Here is a 20,637-nt window from a genome sequence, read left to right as displayed (position 1 = left end):
GACGATTGTAAAGATTACATCGAAACCATTCTGGATTTCTTTGATTGCCGAGTGATACAAATTTGATTATTAATGTAAGAAAACAATTAGCTTTGTCGTGCTTGTGTTCCGTGTTTAGGATATATTGCGGAACATGGCCAAGTTAAACCTCTAAAGGTTAGTGTTACGGCTCTCTTTCCAGTACATATCAGTTAAAAGCAGTGCCTCTTAATAAAAAACAATTGTTGTGAGTTTTAGGTATGTCTGGATACTATTGTAAATATTAGTGAAATATTTCCATAATTGCCGAACCCCTGACCAATTTATTAAGTAGGAAATACAGGGAGGAGTATATGGTTTTAATATTGGTTTAGGAACCCAATTTGGGATGAACGTTAAATTCAGCCCCCTCTCCAATTGTAGTATTCAGTGATCACAATCCCCTTACTTTCAGTAACAAAAGCAAACATCAATGATTGCTGAGATGGAGATTTTGATGTTTGAGGGTTTCAACACTGAATTTAGACACATCAAGGGTACATAAAACATGATCGTAGACGCACTTTCACGTGTAAAGAAGTTAAAAATGTATATATTTTATATCTTCCTGTGCAATTGTGTTATTAGTCTCTCATATGAACGTTTTAGTAATATGCAAAAAAAGCAACGTTTACTATTGAATATTTTTTTTTTTTAAATGAGGGGAGGTGCTATGCATATCTCTATTATACCTTTTGCTATTTGGCTGTTGCAGATTGCATTGAGTCTATAAATAGGTCCTTACGATCCATACTATTAATATTTGTAATAAATCTGTTTGCGAGTTTGGAGAAAATTCCCATTGAACTGGTTGGTTATGATGGTTCTTTTCCGATGTGGGGTGTTGTGATATTTCTCACGTAGCGAGTAGGAAATAATCGCGATTTAGGGCTGTACGGGTGTTTATGTCAAGGTGTGGGTTGACTGCTAACTCATTCATATTTCTTATGTTTTTGTCTTAACACCAGTCTGCAGATGTGTTTAATGTTGGGTTTTCATATAGCGTGAGAGGAAACATTTGTTTAGAATTACAAAGTACTCACTGTATTAAACGTTTTGTCTTGGATTACTGTAACTTTATTCACAGGAGATCTTGTCAATGTCATCGTGATTCTTGAAGATTATTGGCTCATCGACACATTCAAAGACTGGGGAATTATTCAGAACACTAGATTCGTTTGAATTATTTTGGGTTTAAATCATAATAATGCAGCTTCCTCTCACATTTTCTTTTTTATTAAAAAATTAAATAGCTTCGTAACACCACCAAATGGCACGATAACTTATTTTATGCCTATAGAATCGTAACACCACCAAAAATGGCACGATTACTTATTTTATGTCTATAGATTCGTAACACCACGAAATGGCACGATTGCAGTGAGTCTGTATATTGCCAAAGCACCGCAACCGTGACAGCAAATGAATCGATAGGGTCCAGAAGCGAAATCGAGAAGTGAAAGCAGGTTCTCCGATGAGGACGAAGTTGTCACGTGTGAATGCATAATCACCTATAGGTTTGACAACGAGACCGATAATTATGACCCACACCCTTAGTTCTTTGAGTATCTGTTTCCGGCCGCCATCAAGATTTATCTGATCCACCTAGACGCAACAGATCTAGAATATAATATCGCCCATCTACTAGGGACAGCTTGCGTGAGCTTTTATTTAGCTTATGGGAAGAAGAATTTATGGAGCATGTAGATGTGCTCAACGGCGGTCAGTACGACGTCGGGCAGATTAGGAGATCTTGCACATATCTGGTCCTATACCATACATCATGTCGGGGGAGCCACAAACAATGGTCATCGATTAAGGTTGATGGGCCAGCCGAACACTTTCTCATTGCGAGCTTCGAGAGCATGACATTACCCGAGACTGCAACATTTTGTTTGTTACAAAACATTCAATCATACACATAAATTACTTTTGTGCAAACTGTTACATATATCTGGAATACAAATATGTTTGTATCATTGGTCTAAAAAGGTATAGATAAAACTAAATAATTATATTAGTTCCTTTATGTCATTTTCTGGACGATGGTATAGTTTACCAAGAAAGTCAGAGTTCATTTTATCAATGTCCGAGATAATTTTCTTTATACCCAGTAAACATTCACCCAGTCTTGACCGTGTACTATGTGGAAAGCCTTGACGAATTGTATTACCATGATTTGAAATATATCGAGTTTTCTTAATGTTTGACTCTGATATTTAACCAGACATCAAGGTCATAAAGGGTCCATGATATTCCAACTTGTGTTTGTACAAACTGACGTAGGTAAAAAGGATTATATCTTGCTTTATTTGTGCTAACACCCATAAGAGAACAAAAGTGGTTTCCACCTTAAGTGCAAACTGCTCCTTACTTTAGACAGACAGTTCATATTGCAAGACTCAGCTGGTTCAAAGCGCTTGGTTTCGTCTGATATATCATGATTATCTGTTTCTAGTCAAATTCCTTGCATATTCTTTGTCGATTCAGCTTTAAAAATAGTTTAAAGATTTTACAAACGTTGACGGTGAAGTTCCATATCGGGGGAATCTAGTACATACGTACAGTATCTTTTAGAAATATTCCTTTAGATTTTGCTGAGTTTTAGGTATAATTCGCAAAGATTCACGGTGTCAAAGGCCTTCTGAATCATCGAAACACTTCTGAACGTTGTTCTAACGTGGACAATATTGTTTCCTGTAAACTAGTTTTCATAATTCAAGCAACAGGAAAATAAATATGTAATTGTCAGACTCCCTTTTGGGTATCTCATTACCTTAAAATATGAAAAAGGTAAACCTTACTTGTAATTGGGGAGTATGCAACACTCGTCTATTGCTCGTTACAATCTTCATTTTGAACATTAACAAATTTAAGTTGTTTCATGATAAAGGTTATTTTTTGATAACTAAGTTTTGTTTTAAAGACAGGTTCATCTACGAAAACTCTCAGTTTTTTTCATTATATATATATATATATATATATATATATATATATATATATATATATATATATATAGAGAGAGAGAGAGAGAGAGAGAGAGAGAGAGAGAGAGAGAGAGAATACAATTTAGAATAATATATTACAAATAGACAAGATTTTTCATCCGGAGCACACACTAATTCACCATCATATTTTAAATCAGAAATAATATTTGCAACATTTACCCTTGTTACGTTGTCTGTTCTGCAATTTCCCAAAAAAAGCCTAAATTCTAACTCAGCTGTTTCATCTCAATATTTGAAGATATGTTCTTCATTAAGATAGTTCTCTTGTTCAGGACAATTTATTTATTCTTCTTTTGCACTTTATATTAATTGTAATATTCATGGCCATGTCCTCCCGGTTTTATATTGTCTATCCAGTATTTCCTATAGGGGTCTGTGTGGGAATTAATTTTGGAACTAAGAAATGAATTTACTATGATTTTTTTTCTTCTAATTGGGGGAGGGGCGAAGGAGGTGATTTAATTTACAATTTGCGTTTAACAATCTATTTCGAGTTGATAAGCAACTAGTTTCACATACTCGTATTAAAAAAGGATGGCGACGGAAATGGAACAAAAAATCTTGCTGCCGAAAGAGAATGGATGCTGCACAAAATATGATGATCTTAGGCAAGGTACATGTCGTGATTTATAACATATATTCACACTCATCAACCTAATTTACCATTCTTTTGCTAACAATCATAAGACAAGAATTGTTCTGCATGGCTCTAACGTATTGCACAATACTTTATTATATATGTGACTTGCTAATTGCTATCAAGTATTCGTTGTTAACAAAACCAGTAAATATTTTAAATTTGTACTACGGACAATATGAAAATGGATATTCTTTGTGTCTTCTGTTATAATTTCCCATTGATTATTATGTCACCAGAAGACGAGGGATACTCAAGGAGGGTTTCAACTCAATCAGTACATCCTGGATAAAAACTAGATTGTCACCGTAAAGTAGGTACGCATCAGCTATAAAGACCGTGACAGCTTTCACTGATTCTAATTCAGTGTAACAAATATTCTTTTACATCGCATGCCAAGTGGTTTCAATCATATTGGATATTTCACCTTTTTGGACCTTTCGAGATTAAGCAGTTTGCAGTAAAATCAATTTACTAACAACATATAATAATAATAATAATAATAATAATAAAATCAATTTACTAACAACATATAATAATAATAATAATAATAATAATAATAATAATAATTAAGAAGAAAACAAGCAAAGATAAAAGAGGGAAGTGAAGAAGAATACAAAGAAATAATAATGATCATAATAATGCATAAAAGAAGAAAGAAAAGGAGATATAGAAGAAAAGTACGAATAATAATATTAATAATAATGATAATCAGTACATCGATTAATATTCATAAACACTTTACAGCAACAGCACACACACACACACACACACACACATATATATATATATATATATATATATATATATATCCGAGTGGTCTACAGCGCTATCACTGCCATCTCACCTCTGTCTGCGTGGGTACGAGTCCAAGGCTCGGCTAACGTGGGTACGTGGGAAAGCCTGCCAGTAGTTTCTCGTGGGTCGGTGGTTCTTCCCTGGGTTTTCCAGGGTTCTTTCTCCACCAGTTATACTCGGCGCCATGTATAGCCTATCTTGTGCTGAAAAATGGCGTTAAACCCAAGAACAACAACAACAACAACAACAATATATATATATATATATATATATATATATATATATATATATATATATATATATATATATATATATATATATATATATAAGGAAACCAATTTATTTATAGCTCTTACCTATCCAATACAAATCCGAACAACTATGTGAATCCATACCCTTTTGTAAGATAAAATATTTTCAAATATAAATTAGAAGGAAACAAATTTTTACAAATTCGTTCAGTGTTTCTCCTGGACAATTTAAATAGAAAAAGAGAATAAAAGAAGATGTATATGTTTTGCAGTGCTTGAATCAAGGTAAATTTTTTTAAATGTACTGCAGTAAAATATAATTAAAACTAAAATACGTATGAATGATACTCGGGGAACCTTTTTAAAAATGATCACCATCCATCAGTTTAATAAGTTGTCTGGTACCAGCAGCATACGACATTGTTATATTAGTATTAATATATGCAAATGCAATTATTATCACTCTGACGATAGTGCCACTCTGTTAAAATTAAGTACTATTTAGTTTCTGTCAGACACTGCTTTTAGCCATATTTTCATGGTCACAAAGATATCACATTTTATTAGTTCTTACCAAAAGTGCAAGCATTTGTCAAACATAAAGGTATTTGTCTTTGAAAAATATTATGGCTGAGAGTAAATTCGATTTTTTAAATTATATTTTATGGTATTTTGGACTTCATTTGTCCTAGAAATGTAATCATGCTTAGTAAAGACATTACAATACAACAAAAACAACCACACATTAAATATCTCCCAATTCTAAGTAGTAGGAACATAATATTCTTCCTTCAAATAAATTCTATTGCATATTGCCTTTATTTCTTTAAAAATTCATTTCCTTCCAGGCATTCAAGTAAATCCAGCGTTTTGGAGAACTAATGCACTAGTCTTTAAATGATCTTTCCCTGATTAAAAGTACCACACGTGTGTCGATGGTCTAAATTCTACCCTTTAATATATAGAACTATACCTTCCTAGGAACAATTATGTAATAGCATTATGCGGCTTCCTGTCTTCTTGAGAAAGGAGATAAATCACGCATTAATCTACTATCTCTATGACAAATATATAATACATAATCGAAGCAAAAGTATGCCTTCAGCTGATTAGTTTATAAAGATTGCATACTTCCTGGTGCCAAACGGATTTTCATATCTTAATGTTTCAATCACCAAACTTTCCCAAACTAGTCACTTCCTGTTCGCAGTAAAAGTCTTCCCGAAATAAGCATACGTACTTGATAATACATGGATCAAGATATTGTTACGTCTCTATGGTCTTAAACTAAGTAACAGAAATAAGTGAACATCAACAAGATTTGAAAAATTCAACAAATAATTTATTTTCCAAGAAAAAAGTGAAAATTTTAAAAGTACTTACAATATTGTGAATTAAAACCTAATTGCCCTAGAAGGTCTATCACAAGTCTAAATTTACCAAGTTCCAGTTGAATTCCAGCTTTGAAAGTGTTAATGTTCCTGTAATCTCAAATATGCTAATGCATGAATGACATAGAGTGTGGTGAGGTACTAAATGTCTTTTGAATGAATCACAATAATATTATTCAAAATGTCCTTGACTAATTTTAAAAAGTTCCGAATTAAAGTTTGCTGACAAGCTTTTTCACATATCAACATGCCCGAGCCAAAGACTCGAACCCACGCGAACAAAGGTCAGATTCCAGAGATCGGATAAGGAGAGTGCTGTATGCTATTGCTCCAAACGGTGTCCATCATATTTACTATAATATTTATTTTGTCTCAGCTAAGAATTCTCGCTCCCGAATTTTATTGAAAGTTTATTTGAATATAACCAGTGTTATAAATACTGCTGTACCTTATAATCGAGCAGCCGCAGAGCAGAGTGTTGTGTTTATATTTGTTTTCCTTTCATGTTTCTTTATTGAGATCGTCACAAAATGTAAAAAGGTAACAAACTATTGTTAACACGACGATATTGATAGTCTATGCAATAATGAATGAGTTAGCCATACTATTTTCTTTCCCTATTGCTGAAGTGTAGTTTGCTATCAGAACATTTTCTCGTCACTGAAAAACATCCATAAAAATGCACTACCCAGTACCACAAGACATATGCCACAATATGTTTACTCCTGTGAAGATTAACAAAACACCTGCTGAATAGCTTGACAATGAAACACAATGTGCAACCAAGCTATCGTATTCACTATCCCCTCCCCCTTTCCAAGTACCTGATACTTTATGTAGAACAAAGTGGACTCAACTGGTTTGTGGGAGTTTTTTTAAATTGTTTTTCCGTTATTGACAACCACTGGCTACGACAGTTTAACTTGAAACATCAGTCTAATTATATCTTCGATTGGTTCATTGCATTCCAATGTTCCAAATCCCCTAGAACAGTTTGATAATGACAGCTATATTGTCTGAACACCAAACATTCACCTTATTTATACGCAGTGCTGGATTAAAACCTGTGGAGGCCCTTAGGCAGTCAAAATCGTGCCCTCCCCCCTCGCAAATTATCTCCTAATACGTTTTATCAATATTATTTTGATCCGTTGTCGCGGGTCACCTAAAAGGCATGGGGCCCATAGGCCGGTGCCCACTCTGCCTATTTGGTAATCCGGAACTGTTTGTAGTTGGTTTGATGCTTTCCTATGTTTCTTATCCCTGGTAAGTCCATTTTATCCAACGACCTTAAGGCACTAACGTTTCTCACCTTGTTGGTAGTTGCACCGGGTGGGGTGTAACAGATAGGCCTATACGACAATTGCGATATAGTAAATAGGCTTTGTTTAAAAACGAACTATTGACGAAATCGAATAACGGCAATCGGAGATGTCATCAGTATGAAGCTGCATGCAAAATTTCCTTGAGTTTAAATCATGATTAATAGAATTCTCGTGCTAAAACAAATTTATTTGGACCAAACTGCAGCTACAATAACTTGCCAAATAGTGGAGTAGAAACCTGAAGGTATACAAGTATAAATGTATGTAAGTCTTTCTTGAAGCGATCGGATAACTATGATATGTTATTGAGTGGAATGAAGATCGAACTGTGAAAAATCTTACTTATCCAAAGTCTCGTTAACGGACTCGCTAAGACCTAATATAACACACAAAACATGACACAGCCAGTTAAGCTCAGATAAGGACTCGTCCAAGTCAAAGTACCTGCTGAATAAATTTGATATTCCATTAGGGAACGAGAGAAATAATTAAATTCCCATAGACCGTAATGCTATTATTTGATTAAATTCATATACTTAAGCTTATGAATGATTCATCCAAAAAGAAGTTGTCTCAGCGACGAAATTGAAACGCCGCGCGCACATTATTTAAAACATTCATGCGCAGGTCTCAACTATAGAAGTCGAGCACTTGGAGTTCTACCTGTTTAGGTAAAATAGTAACTGCGGGGCAAACTGGTTTTAGGTTCAAAGCTACTAATGTGTATAACTTACCAATACGTAAGATTCGTCTGAAAAATGACGTCACTATTTTCCTCAAACCTTAACTCTCCTAATTGATGAAGTAGAATCCTTAAGATTAAATTTACCTAAGGTATCACCAGAATCAAAGACACAGTGATCCCATTCAAGAGTGCTCTCAAAACTCACTTATTTCGAGTGCAAGAACAAACTTAAAGACCTAATAATGTTTTCTACCTTATAGTCTCAGCATGTTTGTTATGTTTTCTAATTTCATGGTGTTTGTTTTTGTAATCATATCATTATATATGTTTTTTTTCTTATCTTATAGGTGCTGTCTAATGTTATAAAGCGCTTAGAGCTTCTAAAGATTATGCGCTATACAAAGTCCTCATTATTATTATTATTATTATTATTATTATTAACAAGTCTGATTACAATCTGGGTACAATTTCTAAGTGGTGTGTTTACAAATATGCCCCGATTAACGGAAAACTTTGTTTTTTTCACTGTGGTTACGTTGATTTATTTTGCTTTATGGATGGTCTTTGTTTCCGTTTTCTGTGTTCAATGCTTATCCTCGATTATGATATCTATTTTGCATCAATGTAAATTACTTTTCTAATCAATTAGTTTATGTTTTATAAACCAAAAGGGTACATTTTATGTAGATCATCAATAAATAAAAAACATAGTATTAATCTGCCGCTTCTTCGCATTCTTTGGTATGAAACGCAGAAGACTGTGTATGTGCACTTTTAAACCACAGCAACCCAGAACAAAAGGATTATTACTTGTCTATATTAAGAATAATTTAAATCTCTGCATTTAAAATTGAAACGTATTTTGTCTACTGTTGATTTTGATGTGTCTGTATTTTACAATGTTGCTTGTGGTACGTTTCTAGGGTCTTAAACTACATAGCAATAACCAGATCTCATCAACATGTTTTGCATAATTTAAAAAATTAAGTTATGTTCCTAAAATACAAAGAGAAAAAATTCAAAATAGGATACGGTATGGTGGATGAATTCTTAAAATCCTAACAGTTCTATCAATTCCAATGGTACGAAGTAATCCAAATGCGTTTAAAAGTATTCCAAAAGATGAATATATTTGTACCGATGTGCCAACAATGCAAAATAATTACTATGTTATAAATCCAAATCCAAATGTCTATAAATGAGTAAACGTTCATTATATTGAAATGCATGTAAATTTGAATGTATCGTTCATATAACGATATTAAAATGCATTTAAATTTGAATGTATCGTTCAAATAACGATATTGAAATGCATGTAAATTTGCTCAGATATATATATATATATATATATATATATATATATATATATATATATATATATATATAACTATAGTGGCGCCCATTTGACGTCCAAGATGTAACTCCGGTTCCACTAGCTTTAGTCAATGGTCAGACAAGCGCCCACGCATGGTCCGCCCCTCTCAGTCTGTTGAAGGATCCCTCGAGAGCCCTCATATTTAACACAGACCCGATGGTCGCGAAGCCTTGGTCCCTCGCATCGAGAAAACAAGTATACTCTTCCGATCCAACGTCACCAGACACAGCGTATAAGTCACACGAAACCACACAGAGTTCTGTGACTCCACATCAAACCATGTATAGGTCAGCTCTACAGCTGGAGATCTGCTCCCGTAAAGGGGTATGCTTTCTGCCAAGACTTGTTGTAATGTAATTTGGTTATAGAGAATTTGCTCTATATGTATACTAGCTGTGACAGATATGCGCAGCTAGGTACTTAGGTTTTCCGCTAAAGGCAATTCGCACGTGCAGCATGGTCTCAGTTTCGCTCAGGATTTCGAAATAACTAGAGCCGAAAAAATATACCACCGTCGGGTGACGCTGTACGCGGCAACGAATCCCGAGTACATTTTTGACAACATATACATATCGATATAACTCATACACAATTCCGCGACAGTGTAGTTGGTCCTGTTAAAATATTCATGAGCCCTGACAAATCCATTTTAAAATTCATTGATATGCAGTCACAGATGACCGTTTCCTCGCACGTCTGTCTTATGTTCAGACATTATTGTTGCTACACTCCAGATGAGATTTAAACAAATCTGCGGAGAAGTAAAAGAAGCATGGAGGTGGCATTTGCATTTTCAACACAACCTATCCTTTCTTTCTAGTTTTACTTTGTTTTAAAGAGCAACATCCAACCATTTTATTCCAAGGAATACCCTTTTTGCCACAATCGTCTGTTAATTATATTATTTTGTATTGTTTCTTTTTTTTCTCTCAATTTTTTATCTGATGAATAATTGTATTTTGCACTTGACCTTGTCCTAAACCGAATTCATTTATTTGTAAACAACATAATACATAGCTAATATTTTTCTATGATTGTTGATTAAGTTTTCATGTCATTATTAATATAAACATGTTTATCTAAATCTAAGTCTAAGTCATTAATATTCCCCACTGGAACTACCTAATGTTCCTGATATTTCCATGTTCGTTATTACAATTCTTGTAATACACCTTATCTTGTTGACAAAATAGAATGTTCTTGAAATGATTCTTTGACAGCCATCCTGGTTCTACGTTTGTGTCTTTTTTCCTACATAACATTGATTACTTGAATAAATATTTTAGAATTATAATGAATTCAGATTAGAACATTGTTTGATTATATTATTGTGTTACATCAAAACACTCTTCTACATTACCACAGTCCAGGCTAATGGCACAATACCAGGTTCGATACTTCAAGCACATCAACACATTAAATACTGGAATTTATTTGGAATACAACTTGATCTCAGTTGAATTTTATACATTTGCACTTGTGATAAAACTTTTGATAACTATTTGGGAGATAATTTACATTTATTTACAATACTGTAAGGTATTTTTAAAATTTTCACTATTCTATGTGAATAAATTACTTGTTGCATTTACAAAACTTGATGGTTTCCATTCTCTTCTGTTACTTTGTTTAAGACCATTTAGTCGTTACAGATCGTACTAATCTACTTTATAGAGAGCATAGTGACAGGTGATAAGGTCCAGATATATATATATATATATATATATATATATATATATATATATATATATATACATATATATATATATATATATATATATATATATATATATATATATATATATATATATATATATATATATATATATATATATATATGTATGTATGTATCAGTCAACAACAGTTTGGTGTTAATAAAAATAGGCTCATGACATAATCTCTATAACGGAGATTTGTATCTAAAGCTTCCTTGTAATCACATGCATGCCTCCAATCCTTAATGGCCTACATGCCAGTTTAGGATACACTTAAAAGCTACCTACCAATCTAAACCACTTGTTGCTGAATGGAGACCACCCCATTAAGCATATGCTTATCAATATTAATTTCACTGAAATGTTTATACATGTGTGGAACAATAAATACAGCTGGCTAATTGGTGACCTCAGGTGAAAAATAAACTTAAACACACATTTAAAAAAGAGCTTAAAAGCCATCGTTGTATTCTTTAAGGACGTACACTAGTACGACTTGTTTGATTAAGGTACAGAGGTCTTCTAAAACCCTTTGAACATCAAGGTTAAGTAACGATCGGGGTGTTCCAAATCAGCAGCATGGTCAGGTTCTAACCGGATACCAACAGAGGGAAAAGTCCTTAAAGGCCATGGCTGGTGAAGGGTAAAGATAACCGGCGCAAAGTGCAGACATCTTGTCCACTTATTACCTTATTCAATTTGCTCTAATCCTGCATATGAGGACAGATGATATCTATACCCTACATTTGTTTTAGGGGCAAATCTTCTTGACGATTGTGCCTTTATGACCTAGATAAATCCGGCATTCGGAAGCGAGGCAGCATTCAATTGTCTGGCCTTTACCAGCATGCCTTTTAAGGCATTTCGCGAACAGACCTCGATACAATATTAAAATATTTGGCAGCTGAATTTATCGATTGAAATATTATATATATATAATATTTCAATTTAAATGTTTGTCTTGATTATAATATGAACGAATTTGAGAGATTATCCAAGATCAAGCCTTCTAAAGATAAATTTAGTTTTGATAGCATATCCCTTGACTTACCAATAAAAACTCTGGTTGATCAGAAGAATAAAAGTTTGATTACTAAAATTCATGACGCCAAGAAGGAATTTCGGAAAAATGGCGCATCTCACGTATGGTCAACATTTAAAATAACCGATGGTGTCTATGCTACGATGAATGACAAACGAGCGGCAACTATCATTAATTATCTCGACAATCGAAAATATCTTTTTAAAGTAACATTTGTTGTACTAGCAGAAACAGATAATTGGATTATCCGTGACAAATATGATCCCGTCCTTCATAACAAAACAATTGCGATACTGAGTAAAAATTCCAAGCCAGGAATGTTGACTGGTATTGACAAACCGTATTATGAAAGAGCGTATCCTGTAACCGCGGTTATTTATGGAATTTATACGATAAATGAAAAACCAAGTGTTGATAATCTGAAACCGATGACTTGTTCAAGACTGACTTGTGTAGCCGAACGAGTAACAGAACATTTTACCGTTTCGACTCTTGGAAACGGTCTAACGGATAAAAGAGGTAAAATAATAAACGAGTTGGGAGAAATAGTAAAAGACACCGGGGCGTCTATCAAAGATGTCGCTGAGCTAGGAAAAAAACTAAAATTCACAATAAAAGTAAAAACGATTACCGGAGAGATTTTGTATGAATCAAAGTATTAATCAAAGGGAGTTTCGATTGAAATTATTGATCATAATGCGCATGCGTGGACTAATGCAGTAATAATATTTCCACGAAATCGAACTGTTAAATTTTATCAAGGAGATATTTTTGATTTTATTAACGAAATAAGTAAAAACGATCCTGTATCAATATGGTTATTTCAGAGTTCTGAAAATGACCATGAATTGATTAGATTAGATGGAAGTATTTGTATCGAAGAAAAAGGAAATTTGATCAATTTGTACGACCTAATGGCGTTATTTATCGAACAGATTTTCTTCACACAAAAATAAAAAATCTTGCACGGCGATATACTGATGATACTGACGAGTTCGTGAGTAATTGTGTTACTGTTTCGTCAGTTGCGGCTCATTTTGCTAGAGAGAAAAATTCGTGGAAACTAACTCGGTTTGATTTTATTAATGATATAATATCGAGTTGTGTCCAATACAGACAGGGTGGATTGTGAAATAATAAGTACAATCACAGAGATGTTATTTCGGTTGATATGGTCGCGTGTTTTCCGGGACGTTTTCTTGGTATGGGATAATGTTCTGTATATTTTAAAAGATTTGGTCATCGGACACAAGAAATGCCCAGAGTATCGATAAATGGACCGTTACCGGATTTTGACTTTAATAAATTGATTCCATTATTTAATAATTGATTAATTAATTACCATCCCCTAATGCTAGTTTACCTTTCATCACGGATCTTACCAACCAGTTTTATTTTTTATGGAATTTAACGAATGAATCAACTTCACATCTGCCATATGTCTATCTTGTAGTGTTTTGCTTTTATATGCTACATCATGAACGTGACATGCTTTATCAATATCGTTTATAGGATATTCAACAGGTTTTGGTTGTTCTTGGTTATCAAGTCGGGTACCAGGACCACAATAATTATATCCTGGAAGATGTTTTTCTCCAGGGTATTTAGCCCAAGGAGTTCCTTGAAATTTTGATATTAACGCAGCAATATCACCACTGACTTTACGTTGAATTCTGGGTAAAAACGAAAACAAAATTTCTGTTACATATTGCACATCTTCCACCATATTCTATTCTTTTATTTTTTGTTGTAACAGTGGATAAATCAGTGGTTGGAGTTTTAGTTCTACAACGTAAACAATATAGATTCATGTACATTTATAATATGGATATAACTGATTTCTCAGCGACACGAAAGCAAGAGCCAGTAAAACAAATTTCAGCATTACCGAATTCTGTTAGAATGATTATAATAGGTCCATCTGGAAGTGGAAAGACACAATTACTGCTTAATCTTATAATGAGATGGTTAAAGTGGGACAAGTTGTATTTAGTTGCACCATCAGTTGATGATCAGAGATGCGATGATGTACTTAAAGATTTTAATGAAAATGCAAAATTGTTAAATGAAGATGGCGACGACATTATTAATTTTAAAACTGATATTGATGAAGCGCCGTCCGTAGATGAATTAGATGGATTTATTAATAATCTCGTAGTATACGAGTAGTATACGATGATGTCATACTGGATAAACAACCAAATCCAGCTAGAATATTTTCCAGGGGCAGGCATAAAACTACGGAAATAATTTATGTCACTCAACAATATACCCAAATACCTAGAGTGATCAGAGATAACTGTAATATTTTAGTTGTATTGAACGGAGTTGATACACATACTCTGAGAAATATTTATCAAACTTGGTGCAGCGGAGATATGGATATAACTAAATTTAATTTTTTTTCTTTCAAAAGAACAAACTACCCACATAGATTTATAACAATAAATTTCACGATCCCAGAACAAGATATCGTGCGGGTCTTGATGAAATATTTGGTTAAAATTATAGTAGCAGAGGAGGCGCGACCTCAAATAAATGTCCCGACGGGTAAACAAAAAATATTAAAGTTTGAGAAAAATAAAGTGACTTGATTAGAGAAAACATGGGATAATTTCTCTAATTGGTCCGGATTTTTTTAATTTTTCGTAGGAAGCCTTAGTTTTCAAAAATGGACCTTCCAGCAAATGGTCTGTTCGCCTCCTCTGCTGCTGTTTGTATGTTCACCATGAATATATTCGCACTTGTAATAAATATCGATGTAGTAGTTGAATGGTGCCACGACTCACTGCTATTTATTTATAGGTAAAGCTAACATCTCATATGCTATGTATGTACAGGTAATTCTAATATACCATGAGCTATTTATGTACAGTTAATACTAAAATACCATGTGCTATTTGTGTACAGGTAATACTAATATACCTTGTGATATATATGTACATGTAATCCTAATAAACCATGTTCTATTTATGTACATGTAATACTAATATACCTTCTGATATTATGTACAGGTAATACTAAACATCATGTATGTATGTATGCATGCATGCATGCATGTCTGTTTGTTTGTCTGTCTGTATGTATGCATGCATGTATGTATGTATGTATGTATGTATGTGGACATTATTTTTCTACAAAGCATTTCAGGAAAAGAGAAGTATGATATGATCATGACATCAATAAAAACCTAAATACATGCGAATTAGAAATTAGTTCGAACAATAGCGTAGAGCCTATACTCGAATACGAAACGAACACCTTTTTTAATACAAAATATTTGTACCTTTATCTTTACCTCTGTAATACAACTAAAGCTTTTCGTAAACGTATTTGAACGACATGTGATCGGTTTTATCTTTATAAAAATGTATAGCCTATCATCTAGGGGCAAATACATAACCAAATATGGAACGCTGACTCCTCTTTTCTTGGAAAAATGGCTCATAGTATTCCGAGTGCCAATATAAAAAGACTCAACTTGATGAGCAGCGTTTTAAAGGATTACAACGCACAACGGCAAAGATGAAACTGACACGTATTGCAATGGTTTTGGTTTTGGGTAAGATTTTGTTGTACATTTCACAAGATCATATGCTGTTAGATATTGACTACTAAACGTTTTTGTCCAACACCAAGGATATAGGAAATATTTCTCTCTTTCTCTCGTTTGATATAAATTTAGCCCACTTATTTTTTTTCTTCAATTTGTCTACTATTTGGTCACCACTCAATGGATAATATTCGGAGACAAATATTTTAATGAACAATTTCTAAGGATGCGTTTTAAACTAACTAGTTGTATATCAGATGATCTGTTTCAATCGAGCTAATTATACTAATATTTTGATGAAGATTTCTTTTATTTTAGTGAAATTTTGGCCACTTGCGAAGGATGTAGAGAAAAACGGACCCGAAAAGTTCCTTTAAACGTAGATTATTTAAGGATTTATAGGTTTTAGAATATAAATATGATTTCAAATAATAATAATAATAATAATAATAATAATGATAATAATAATAATAATATCATGTTAAATATTTGGATATTCTTGTTTATTATGATTAACAATTCAAAAATGAAAGAAATTTGTGCCTAAAATGTACTTAATGAACATAACTTTATTAAACCTTTAACAAAATTCAGTAATATTTTTTCCTCACAGCTGTTTTGGCAGCAGATTATTCCCATGCCTGCGATACGCAGAAATTGAGCCAGTGTTTGCAGAAGTATCTTGATTTATTCACCTCAGCTGCACCTGAAAATTATGTTCAGTTAGCTTGCAGGTATCGAATTTTGTGTTCTTTCAAATTAAATCTTGTTTGAAACGAGTGTAAGAGAAAGGTCATTGATTAATAATTCCTGCACCATATTCAAGCTGTAATTTTGTTTTGAAAAGAGGCAATTATGCCCATTTAAAATTCACAGAAGAAACGCTGGATAAAATTTAAGCCCACTACATAGCCGTGTTAAGTTATTGTAAACATAGATCAACCTGGAATTTTTCAGAATAATTAGATCGTCTAGCAATCTGTGTAATACATCCGATTTTATTTGATATCGATGATAATCTCTTCCCTATTTCACATCGTTTTAAAGTCCACATATTAGTTCATCTTTATCACAATAGTGCTATTTGTATGACCTCACTTCGTGCCACTTTTACCAATTTGTAGATGACCAGACACATTTTCAGACCATTCCGGGCAATTTTGATCTACTTTTATACACATTATTAATCTTGTAGGACTTGGACGTTTTGGTCAAAATCTTGTCAGTAAAATGATCAAAAACCGATTTGACATAAACCAATGAATGTTGATGACGAAAAGTTAAATACATGTTTCTGTTTTTTGTTTTCTTTTAAACAAAAGAAAGCAATGCAATATGGACTAAAACGTCGAATAAATGGATTTGTAACCAACCAGAATGTATCTTATTTGCAGCCGGTTTGTAATTCTCTTTCTCACTTATAGATCTGACGCCATAGGTTACTTCAGATGTGTTTTGGAAGAGGGAGAAGCCTGTGGCACTATCAGCCAATATTTAGCATCCTTAAAGTATTCATCTATGACTGGACTCGAAAAATACTGTGCTAGTAACGGCTATCCTATTTCGAAAAGTAAGTAATTAATATTTTACAAAGTGATATTTTACAAAGTTCGTAATATTTTATTGCGAAAGATAATTCAGTTTAGTGGTTAGGGGTGGGTGGGCTAAGAAATGTAGCTTTTCTGGTAACATGACACTCGAAAGTCCTGCTTTCCTTGTTTATTATTGATATTGATTTGCTGTGAATCTATTGATTTTTATGTTTATTTGACAAGAAAGGCATAAACAGAACCCTTAAAACGTATCTTATCTTGCACCGAAGTTAAGCAAACATATCTTTAAACTTGTCTCTCATTTATTCACAAACTTTATCTTTATTTTTATATTTTCTGAAAGTTTTAGGATACATTAAATAACCATAAACTGAGTATTAATATTAAATAAAAAATTAAAATCTCTGGTAATTGGTATGCATTTGTCATAACGGGTATTTTAACTTGTTGAAGGAGGTTACGACATTGGTCTGATATTTCCCCTGATATATATATATATATATATATATATATATATATATATATATATATATATATATATAGTCTCATTCAATTAAATATGTTTTAAAACTACTTTAACAATTGACTTCTACAGACATTTTCAGAGAAAGTCTAAAACTATCCTTTTCTCATTTCCAGAAAATTACAATTATTTGAGATAACACAACGATACATGATCGTCAGTGTCCTAAATACAAAAATGCAGTTGTTCTACTGATTTGTATCCTACTGGTCTACAACTCTATTATTGTTTTCGAAGCAGGCATCCATATTCTACTCTTGTCTTTATAATGTTGAAATTTGTTTAATGTAGCAATTGTACTCAACCTTATCAAGCAAGCAAGCTATACCGTTCGTAGCAGCTGCTTAACGTTCTGATGTTTTGCACAATTAAACCAAAGAAAATAAATTCTAATGCTTATTATTAGATCATTTGAGAAAAACAAATATTTAAAACCACGCGTTTGCAGACGTACAAACCAATTCAAGTACATGCGCTTCTCAATCTTCATATTTCAGATGCAGCTGAGCAAACATTGCCGACAGTAGTGATCATCGTGGGGCTTTTGACGGCCCTACTTGTCTGAACATTTCCATTTTGAGATGGGCGAATACGTCAAAGAAATTATACATACAGCCTTTAATAATGTTGATCTTTTATGTAGACTTACTAGAGCTTTATGACATACAGACAAACAGACAAATGTAAAACACTCACACGCACGCACACATACATATTTCATACGCAACTCATGTCTATCTACTTTGCCTTATATGGACTCTTGACATATGTAACTAGTCGAAACAGTCCTTGCGTGTTGGCATCAGTGTTTTTGATAGAATTGAATACCTAACAGGTTACATCAAGAGCTCTCTCATGGGTCAATTGATTTCTCTTGCTAAAGGCTGTAACTCTTTCAAACGATTGAGGGTACAAGTTTACAATACTGGATCGGCTGCTAGCTAGATATACCAAGCTTTGATGTGGGACAATGTATATCAACGACCTTTGGCTAACGACGATTGCCCACAGGTTGACAACGGTATTAAAACTCATGGATTTAAAAAACCCAGAGAAGTCATGTCAAAGAGGATAGGAGACGTAGGCTGGTTCACTAAATGCAAATATACAAACTATTCAAATAGTAATAAGGATGCACTTCGACTGTACTTAGTTCAACATGTCATTTTACTGTATTACACTGAAGATTTATTATACGTATAGAAAATGGCAACAGTGAATTCCTGATTTTTGTATCAACTAATTACAATATGATTCCCCAATATGACAAAATATTGTTGTCACCTCGCACACAAACATGTTTGTCAATTTCAGTATGAATCAGAATTCAAAGTTTTATATTTATATTTTGTTGATATTACCCCAAAAATGACAATAAAAACGTAACTGCATTTTTGCCTGTGTTTATTACTTAGTGAATGCCAAATATAACAATATTCGGATCATATCCCCTCCAATGTGATCTGATATGCATCATTTGAGATGTGAAGCTACAAAGATATAAACTACCTGTAGCATTATATCACATAATTTGCCTGTCATATGTGCTAACTTATTTTTGTACTCAAATAAATCTGTGATTTTGGAATTAAAAAATGCGATTTTTCTGAGTCTTTATTTAAGACTAATTGAATTTGTATTTCTGAGTACTGAAATCGGCGATAGGTAGTGTGGCCCTGAATTCCAGAATATCCGTGGACATTATTAGATACATGAAAGATGGAACAATAGTTCTCAATCCACAATTTTCACAGACAGACTAAATCAGTTTAGGCCCATGTTTCCGGTAGGGTAGTATAACCCATCTTAACTTAAAATTCACCAGTGCTGTAGTTTAGCGTATAATTACAAATACTCATTTTAAATAGTTTTCGGGTATATATTTCACTTCTACAGCTCTTTCAAGTTACATTAGAAATGTAAAAATGTGGTAAATGTGTGCTTTTTGTTTTGGATCGTGTCACGACTCTAGGTCTTAAAATATATAACAACAAAGAAAGTGAAACCAACAATATAAGTACAATCAACAACAAGTTTATGTCCCTAAAATGCAAAGTGAAAGTTCAAGAGATATTTGCAATATTGATATTAAATTCCCCCAAAAGTTCCAATGTTCTATACCAGGTCCAAAAAATATAGAATGTTCCGAACGAACTCCAGTAATAACGGTCTTGAATGTTTTGATAGAACACAATGAATTACATCCGATTTCGACAACACATCTAATCTCTGATAACAATGGGATCCCCACAGACTGGTCTAAAAGACGAACTAGTTATCTGAGTAGCATAAAGGTAGGGCATTCGCCTTTGTTATGCCTCTTTGTACCCTGCCACCCAACTTAGCCTCTCCCCCCATGACATAGTTAGCCCATATGTGACAGTTGCGTATTTATCAATTTTAATTTTGCACACACGTGATTCAGCCGTAGGGAGGTAGAGTCTCGGCCGGATGTCAGTGTCCCCAAAAGGTTTCCAAAAATAGCCAACCTAGCCTTTCATACTACTTCTGGATACGGTACCGATCGATACTGCCCAGTCAACTCACAATGACAGTTGCTGTTTCGATCAATACCCAGTTCTCTGCGTGAAGGCCATTTTTTGTTCGATTTTTGTGTTGCTAAATACATGCTGCTTTTTATTTGTGCTCGTAACTGCATGGTTGTTTTACATTTCTGCCAGCACATTCTAAAATTCGACAGCACTGATTATTTTACCTTCGATTGCCACCGGGTCGAATGTAATGATACTCTTGAGACTCGTC

At 33.5% G+C, this 20,637-nt stretch overlaps 1 protein-coding gene across 1 annotated transcript; it reads left to right on the top strand.

Annotated features, from left to right (window-relative positions):
* Window positions 1-15,720: 15,720 nt before the first annotated feature.
* LOC149802409 (uncharacterized) lies at window positions 15,721-19,265 on the top strand. The gene is made up of 4 exons (XM_089951280.1): window positions 15,721-15,807; window positions 16,412-16,532; window positions 17,223-17,368; window positions 18,372-19,265. The coding sequence occupies exons 1-4, from the start codon at window positions 15,771-15,773 to the stop codon at window positions 18,437-18,439; spliced, it is 372 nt and encodes a 123-aa protein (XP_089807406.1). The 5' UTR covers window positions 15,721-15,770; the 3' UTR covers window positions 18,440-19,265.
* The last annotated feature ends 1,372 nt before the right edge of the window (window positions 19,266-20,637 follow it).

Source organism: Sinohyriopsis cumingii, chromosome 3, assembly GCF_028554795.1.
Source record: "Sinohyriopsis cumingii isolate HCF-2022 chromosome 3, ASM2855479v2, whole genome shotgun sequence".
In the NCBI taxonomy this organism is placed as follows: Eukaryota; Metazoa; Mollusca; class Bivalvia; order Unionida; family Unionidae; genus Sinohyriopsis; species Sinohyriopsis cumingii.
Note: the sequence above shows the minus strand (reverse complement) of the source record. Positions and strands in the feature narration are given on the sequence as shown.

Bases quoted from the DNA above. Each gene is read 5' to 3' on its own strand.
- LOC149802409 (XM_089951280.1), top strand. From the start codon at position 15,771: ATGAAACTGACACGTATTGCAATGGTTTTGGTTTTGG. The intron at 15,808-16,411 runs GTAAGATTTTGT...TTTTCCTCACAG, and splicing joins TGCAATGGTTTTGGTTTTGG to CTGTTTTGGCAGCAGATTAT. The intron at 17,369-18,371 runs GTAAGTAATTAA...TTCATATTTCAG, and splicing joins CGGCTATCCTATTTCGAAAA to ATGCAGCTGAGCAAACATTG.